Source organism: Cystoisospora suis, assembly GCF_002600585.1.
Source record: "Cystoisospora suis strain Wien I chromosome Unknown contig_5980, whole genome shotgun sequence".
Taxonomy (NCBI): Eukaryota; Apicomplexa; class Conoidasida; order Eucoccidiorida; family Sarcocystidae; genus Cystoisospora; species Cystoisospora suis.
The window spans coordinates 1-8,604 of NW_027158769.1; the positions used below are offsets into that span (position 1 = coordinate 1).

The 8,604-nt window shown below is 47.9% G+C and overlaps 1 protein-coding gene across 1 annotated transcript in view; it reads left to right on the forward strand.

The window, feature by feature from the left end:
* Nucleotides 1-18: 18 nt before the first annotated feature.
* The window catches only part of CSUI_009753 (uncharacterized protein), a gene marked incomplete at its 3' end in the record, with an annotated part of 12,510 nt that continues 3,924 nt past the window's right edge, over nucleotides 19-8,604 (forward strand). The window contains exons 1-6 of the mRNA XM_068069862.1: nucleotides 19-4,237; nucleotides 5,026-5,194; nucleotides 5,620-5,678; nucleotides 6,426-6,560; nucleotides 7,074-7,162; nucleotides 7,712-7,861. Coding sequence (XP_067918162.1) covers nucleotides 1,642-4,237; nucleotides 5,026-5,194; nucleotides 5,620-5,678; nucleotides 6,426-6,560; nucleotides 7,074-7,162; nucleotides 7,712-7,861 — 3,198 coding nt within the window. The 5' untranslated portion in view covers nucleotides 19-1,641. The remainder of the gene's footprint in view (nucleotides 4,238-5,025; nucleotides 5,195-5,619; nucleotides 5,679-6,425; nucleotides 6,561-7,073; nucleotides 7,163-7,711; nucleotides 7,862-8,604) is intronic.

Genomic DNA, 8,604 nt, shown 5'->3' on the forward strand with positions numbered 1-8,604 from the left:
AGTAGCGACGCGGCAGCACAGTTATGTTTTATGACAGACCGGCTGGTCATACTTCGGTCTCAATCACCGTTTGTATACTACTCTTCGTTGCCGTCCACCTCTAGTGGACTTGACCTGCTACGAGGGGAGCACCGAGTTGTTAGAGCTCGTTCGCTGCCAACAACGACACCCTGGATATCCACGAACCCGAACCAGCAGGCTCTCGTCCCCTACACATTTACGTCAAAAAGAACGCCCCCCTTTTTCAAGATCCGTGCCTCTGAGCTCCGGGCGCCTCATTGAAAGGCCATCAGACAGCTACATGACTTTTTGCCTATGTTTGTTGCTACATTGAGTTGCATCCCGGATCAAAATAATGACTAGAACTCCGATTTTCTCACCCGGTGCGAGATGAGGAAACGTATCGTTCTTCCTTTCTTTTCGGCATGAGGAGGGGACCATATCTCAACCCCGAGGAGCCGGCCGGGCATGCGCATGAATGTCTGGAGAAAGCCCCAACGGGAGTGAGATAGCTGAGTCCGATGCTGCTGTCTGTTGTGGGGATGCGAAGTGGGAGACGGAAAGAATATAGCGAAAAACGATTAGTAGAAGAACTGAGGGATGAAATGACCAACGGCGCTTTTCGCAATTATCTCTGTAAAAGCTCCTTTCTTCTCTTTTCTGTCTCCGTCTGGGAGAGAGTGCCTTACTTGCTTGACTTTGAAAGGCAAAGGCCAGACCTTTGCCGTGATCTGTTTTTCCTTGGAGTGGTCGTACAATACTTCATCAGAGCTAACCTGTTCGAATTTATGGAGCCGCAGCTGCTGTAACTGTTACGTGGGCATTTCCTTCGTGGATCTAGGAGTTCTTTCGTATCATCCAGGTGTAGACTGTGCCTGTGTCTCTGACCAGAAAAAGATTTCTTGTCGGGTGCATGTCGGAAGTGCTGTCTCGTCCCAGGATTTCTTCGCGCTCCACGTCGTGCCCTTCGGTGTTGCGTCTCGCGGCTCTCTCCGCCAGCCTCGGCGTCAATGTATTTCCTTCTCTGTTCTTTCATGAAAGGAGCAAAGAACGAGACAGCGGAACACAGAGCACCAGGAGCAGGCTTCAGCGTGACGTTAATGGCGGGGCTTAGCAAGACTAGACAAAAGGTTATTCTGGTTGGACGGATGACTAGCTACCTGGAGAACACAGACACGTCCCTCCTTTCCTAGCAGCTACACTCCAAATCTCCCTCCCTTCTTTCATTCCCTTCTGAGTTGGTTTCCTCCTTCATGCTCTGTGCATCTCTTTTTCTTTTCTCTTGTGTCTCTCGTTTCCCATCGCCCTTTTCTTTCCTTCTCCTCTCTACATCCCTATAAACGAAGACCGTTTCTTAGGAAGTGGGTGCGACGCAGCTGTGGTTTCATCGTAAGGGGCCAGCGGAGGACGAGGCCGCACTAGGGACAGCCGCCTAGGGAGAGAAAGAACGAGGTGTATAGCATCAGCTGTAGCAGTTGCTGCAGTACTCATGAGAATGCAAGAGTAAGGCATAGAGAAACGTCTCTCATGTTTCTACTATGTATCTATGTATGTATTTCTATCGGGTGTACATCCCTAAGAGAGTAAGGAGAGAACTGATTGCGCATATGTTTACGCGATAGACATATAAGGTGCGTCAAGATGAGAGTCCTTGTAGCCCCGAATCTATCTAAGGCGGCTCAGCGCCGCTCAGCTGGGACAGCGGCATCATCAGGCCGTCCGTTCCCTCCTCCCCCGGTCTTTTCAGCAGTCGCACCATCGACACCCCCTACGGGGGTTTCACCGATCACATCATTATCAGGGGCAGGTGTCTCCTCAGCTACAGGAAGCGCAGCCGGAAGCCCTGTCCTTCAACGTCCCTCGACAAGCCCAGGGACGAGTAGTAGCTCATTTCCGTCTTTCTTTTTATACCCAGGAGGAGGATCAAATGGGTTCTCTAGTGCTACAACACCTCCTATGACATCATCGTCTTCTTCTTCAAGTGTCTCTCCATCCTCTTCTTCGTCTTCACTCTCGTCATCCTCATCTTTTGTCTCTCATCCATTGTTCTCATCCAGTGCATCATCAGCTCTTGACAATAATCCTATCCCCCAGCCATTCTCCTTGTGTTACCCTTCAGCAGCGAGTAGCCTCTTACCTGTCATGGTAGGAGATGTGCGCTCGGGGTACTTCATTCCTTTAGATCGAGGGTATGTACAGATGAGATACTTCAGTTCATCATCTACACTGAATCCGATGTATGGAAGTACGCCTATGGCAAATCAGCATCTCAACGGGAATAGTAATCACTCTGTCCTTTCCGATGAGAATAACAGCGGTGCTTCCTCATCTCCTTATTCTTATTCTTCTATTCTCAGTAGTAATACTCCACCTTCTGCATACAATTCTCCAGACAATAGTAGTAGTGAGAATCGAATGGACCTTCATCATAAGCACAATGATCCAATGGATTATAGACGACAACAAGGCTATAACGGCACCGGTATAATGATGGCACCAGGGGGAGTATCATCGACGCCGTCGATGCATCATCAGCATCCCTCTCAACAAGGAGGAAATTATACACCACCGTCTTCCTATGAGTATTCTTCAGCTCCAGGAGGGGGGACAGGACACCAAGCTCCTTCATCAGCATCTATGCCTGGTGGCTATGGTAGGCCCGGAGGAGGATCATATGCTGGAGATCATCATTACCATGGGACTGGGGGAGATAGCATGAATGAGGGGAATCATATGATGGTAGATCAACGATCAGGAAGTGGGGAATTCTTATCATCAGATAACACTTATATGTCTCCGTATCATAAGACGGATTACACATATCCACCCTCGTCGTCATCTCCTTCATATATGCATCCGGGTGGCTATACAGCACCCAACAACATGAATACAAACAATAGTCCCTATAACTATCAAGAGAACCATCATCACGTGACCCACCCACAAGGGACTCCTAACTATTATAGTCCTCCCTCGCCTTATTCAGGAGCCTCGTCTTCTCCAGGAGGCGAAGGGTATGGGGGTGACTATCCGTATCCTTCACAACAGCATGGCATGATGATGCCTCCTGTACATCAACAACAGCATCTAGGGGGACCCCCGCCTCCTGGAGGTGTATATCCACCCCCTCGACCAGATCTGTCAACTGCCTCGACCACAGGGACCTCAGAGAAGTCACGCTTGGAAGCTGCGATCCAGTTGAGACTAGGCCAAAGAGGAGCTCTATTCGAATCAGCCTTGAAAGGGGGTGGTGCGATTGCTTTACTACGTCTCGTCAATGGACCTGATCTACGCGATCGCATGCGATCGATTGATTGGTGGTATGTCTTAAAGAGATGGCAAGAACATATGAGAGAATCGAATCAACTTCCTTTCCGTCAGTCATCTTCCTTCAACAATTCCTCTCCTCAAGACCATGCGAATGGATACCATGAGAATCAGAATGGCGGCGTAGATTCCTTTGAAGCCAGAGAACATGTAGACGAACTCATACGATTTGTACATAATATGAGATATGCTTTCGCCGTCAATGACGCCTCAATGGATCTTATGGCCACTTCACACTCTTCCTCAAGGTCCAGAAATCAGTCGTCTATCATGAATCCTAACAATCTCAACCACGGAGACAATAATAGTAATAGTATGGCAGGAAGAGGGGGAGCGAGAGTAAGAGGTGCGAATCTACTGGACAGAGCACGTACCTTACTATTCTTAGCATCCCTGATGTATCGAGAGAATCCTGCTACCAGACAGCTTCCACGTACCCGTCTCTTTGCAGAGTTAGGACCTATTATTGGGGCGATGGCGACTCAAGAGGCTCTTGGCATCTCAAGAATCGATCTGCAAAATACACCAGGGGGGATTCTCATGACGATGCAAGCCCTAAGATTAGTAGGCATCGGACCCAAGGGATCTGGCGCATCTCTAACCATCCTCGAGCCTCGTAGTCACAATAACTCAGGGAAATCAAATACTCCCTCCTCTGGAATGACACATGAAGGTGATATGTCGTCGTCATCCTCCTCATCGAATTCATCCGTTGCGTTATATAGAGGTGCTAAGGAAGTCACTGTATCTACAGAAGAAGCGAGGAAAGCATGGGAGAAGCTTGCTGAGGTCTTTCTAGCTGCCGGAGGCCAGAGTCGAGTTGACTATGCGATTCATGCCTATATCGGACTCTTAAGTCTTCACGATAGAGGGCTGATTGGCCGACAGACGTTCCGGGAGGCGACAGATTGTAAGTCACTGAATAGGAGAAAGGTGATCAAGAGGGAAAGGGGGGNNGGGGGGGGGGGTGGAAGTGCATGGGTGCTGTGTGGCTTATCACCACCAGAGAGTAGGTGTCTGTATCATTTCTATTGTCTTCATGCTGGTGCTGCTGTTTCTCTGAAGTGTACAAGAGGAGTGTGGGACAAGCAATCGTGCAAGTTCGTGTTCGCCTGTCATCTGACGTGATCGACGGCTATGAGAAGGCAGTTCTTTCTCTACGTACAAACTACCCGCAGCACACTCGGAGGTACATATCTTATGTACATGCATCTACCTGTAGACTGGTAGATAGATACATAGATGCGCGCGTGAGTATACACTGGATCGACTCCTTCGGTGGGTAGGCGTCTCTGCAATTCACACCGCGTTTGTGGATAGCGCACCTTCCCTTCATTCCTAGATGGGAAAGACAAAAATCTTGCTGTGATCTCTTTCTGAAGACGGTGCTACTCCCAGCCGTATAGCCGCTAACTATCCGCCCTTGTGTGTCAGTCTTGAACGGGTTTCTCCAGGGAATCTTAAATCTCTTAGATATATTTCTCAGCACGTTGAGACCGCCGAACAATTGGCTCTCCATAGAGACTCGTAGAGCTTCGTTCATACACGTGAACCGAAGCTGTTTTTCTTGCTTCTAGATTCCTTGTCTTTCTCCACGCCGATTGTCATAGTTACCGTAGTCTTTCTTCCTCTCTTTTTCTGTTTTCCAAACGCTTCGTAAAGCATTTCTTTCTCTNNTTTCTTTCTTTCTTTCTTCAGTGGTAGGGCGACGTCTCACTCCGAGTGAAGTAGCAGGGACGAGTCCACACGGCGCTTTCACAGCACTTGCACATCTGCTAGATAACTGCTCTACTACCATCCGACCGGGTCGTCAGTGCCGCTTCATTGGATTCCAGTCTTCGCGCTTAATAGCTCGAATGCTCCGAGAGTAAGGTCTCCAGATGAAAAAGAGGGAGGGCGTATAATAGGAGTAGTATGTATTTTGAAAGAGTGAGAGCACGCGCCGTTGTGAGGAGTTGAGCTGGACTGCCTGCTGTATAGAGGTGGCCCTGGTGAATGTATGTATGAAGAGAGCTATACTTCCTACGTACACAGCTGCCACACATACGAGGGGTATACACGTGTTGTATCTATTTTTGGTTACTGTTGAGAGGGGAAGACGGATTGTTCTCGAGCCAGGGTAGGTCAAGTCTAGTGGATTTGCGGAGCAGTGTCCGAAATTCACAAGAAGAGAGACAGGCAGATGGATCTCATCTCAATACGCAACAGTGTAGTTATATGCATGACTTGTCTCCTGACGTGTATGTCCACTTGGGGGCTTTACGAGGTGTGCTTCTGTAATGTATATTGCAGGATGAGAACTGAACTGGCGGTACGATGTTTCAGAGCTCTGGCGTTCCTTCGCTGCATGCGTAAGCAGAACAGAGATTTCTTGAATTCGGATCCGAGGGGGTTCGGGGGGTGGGCAGTTTCGTGGCCTCGGTGTCGCGTGAACATGGGTATCACAGGAGTCAATATAGGCCTAGTCTCTAAAATTCTCTCCTCTGCACCGCATTAGACTGCTGGATGACTTTCGAGGCGTAGCTCGAAGAATGGAGGATAGGGGAGAGGAACGTGGCGAGGAAGAGAGGAAAGAGAGCGACGGAGAGACGGAGACTACAGAGAAGTATTGTGAGGATCATAGAAAGGAGGCCTTCCACCCTCTTCGAATTCCTCGGTACTGCAAGTGTATGCGTGTATGTGCTGTGTCCACATCTTCCGTAGTTGCAGTGTACATACACCCCCTTGTTTCTACATACGTTTTTTAGCTTCCCCCTTTCCACTTCGGTTTGACTCAAAAAGCAGGTCTTCACGGAAGTGTCCCCCCTGAGGGTAATACATACATACCTACGTATAGTCTCGAGTAACACCCGTTCTCTAGTCCGTGCATGCTTAGCGGGACCTACTACGACAGGGTCTATAGGACTCTGTTGTTTTGTATAAATATACACTCGTCTCCTGAGTCACCTCATATATGCAGGTTTCGCACTGTCTGACATGAGTGTGCTGTGTTGGCTACCATACGACAACATCACTGAGGAAACCTAGTCTTCTATACTTTCTACTATATGTCTATTCAATGGTCTCACTACCCTCCTTGTCCCCTGTCTTCTATTCAGGCGAGGAAGCGATGCTGTTCCAGAATCAAGTGCTAGTTAAGCGTCACATCAGAGCTGACTCCAGCGACCGCATGCTCCATCCAACGGGCTTCGCTCAGCTTATGTTCGCTAATGCTCTTACAGGCATATCCGCAAGTAAGGAAGGGCCCGATATAGTAACTACTGCATCGCTCGTTCTAGCTTTGTAGTCATACACGGTAATCTCTGAAGGCTGCCATACATCTGTAGCTGCTTGCTATTCTTTCTTCTCTTTACTATATGTGTGAGGAATGTTCGGGGTGAACCGCGTGAACTGGCAAGGCTGCCCGACACACCGGCTGTATCTGCGGAGGTGATTAATACGCCCCAGGCATAACTAGCAGCGATTCTTTGAAGCATGTTCTTATCAGACTGGAAGTACGAAGCTCAAGGCGTCCAGTTAAGAGATTTCTCACACAGCTCCACTCGTCGTTGATGTGTAAGCCGTCGTGCTGGGCAACAATCCGCATGTATATTTGTATCCCCCCGACTCTCTCTGTAGAGTATGGCTGCCTCATTAAACTTTCTGCACTGTGCATACATGATGGTTGCCTATGCGTACACCGCTGCCCTGCCACGCGTACCCGTATATTCTATGATATATTTCCTACTCCTGCTGCTTCTCCTCAGAAGAGCATCTTGGAATTTTGACTAAGCTAATGGCCTCGACAATGGGGACTGTTGATCGCGAGCGAAATTTCGGAGCTGATGATAAGTGTGTAAGTCACCAGCTTTCTTCTTTCTTTCATGTCTTTCTTTCTCCCGTCTTGAAGTCAGAGAAAGGAAGTGCTTGACAGGGGTATCAATAGAGGAGAGCAGTACATACACTACTACTCGTCTCTTCTGTCCAACTCAGTGCTTTGCTTCCACATGCGCCCTGGTAGTAATTGTAGTCCTAGTGAGCGTATTGGTGTATAGGAGATTTGTGTGTCGATCGTCTTGGAGGTATATGGAATTCGTATAAGCACGCATAAGCAGCATCTTATTATCCCGTCTTTGTAGCGCAGTCAGTTACCGCTTCTATATCGAATAGACATGCATATTTAGTTACATAGTGTAACACGTAGAACGCCCAGGTATACACGTACATCGTATATATGTATAGACACATAGCATACACACGTATAGGTATACTCATACAAAATGAAAAGATACGTACGTACATGTCCACAGCTACGTGCGTACATATTTTTATACATACATGTGTATTTATACTCTTGAGTATTGACTATGTTGGATGGTTTTCTTCCTCTGCTGTCTCTTAACAGCGACTAGCATGGGCTATATGTGCCCTGCGTCTCTACGATCCTGCCGAGGCAGCCGAACAGTGGGATGCTCCGTCCATTGCATGTCTTCTCAAACGTTTAATGGATCAACTCGGTACTTCAACACGAACACGAAGCGCATGCTTCCTCTTGGTAAGAAGGGCGTAAATATGAGAGCGGGCGGGTTTCTGAGGAGTAGAGAGAATCTTGAAGACATCGATTTCAGTGGTCAGCATGGTCATGACGATGCTTTTATCTCTCTATCTATGTATGTTTGTATACGTACAAATCCGAGACGAGAGGTATTCCGAGACTGTACAGAAGACAATGGGTATGTGTCTCTCAGAGTAGCGACTTCCTTAGTTATGTGTATACGTATGTAGAGGAGATATACAGGAAATAGCACCAGGGAGTCATCAGACTGGCCATTCCAGATGAAGGTATCAAATAGCCGAACAAGAAGACTGAACTGAAGACGTTTCCTCATCGTGCGCTTCGTAATACAGACTCTTACGTGATATATGCATATATATATCTATATATGTGTATCTCTATACGTGCATGGTTAGGTGCATATCGTTACACATGACGTCCTCTTCTACTCGGGTACGGCGGGGAACGAGGGCAGTAGAAAAGTGAAGTAATGTTCATTGAGTGGAAGATGAAGCACAATGCAGATCTGCATCTAAGACACGAACAATATACATATGCCCCGGGCGAGAAGAGGTTCACACGTCATTAGAGTCTAGAGTGATCGGTCACGGGAGTGAGTACCTATAGATGTATGTGAATACATCGTGTAGAGCTATCTTTTAGACACATAAGTAGACAGTCTTTCTCTCTTCAGAGTAGGGTTGGATTTCTACACTTCGCAGCCACATGAGTAGTAGGCCTCG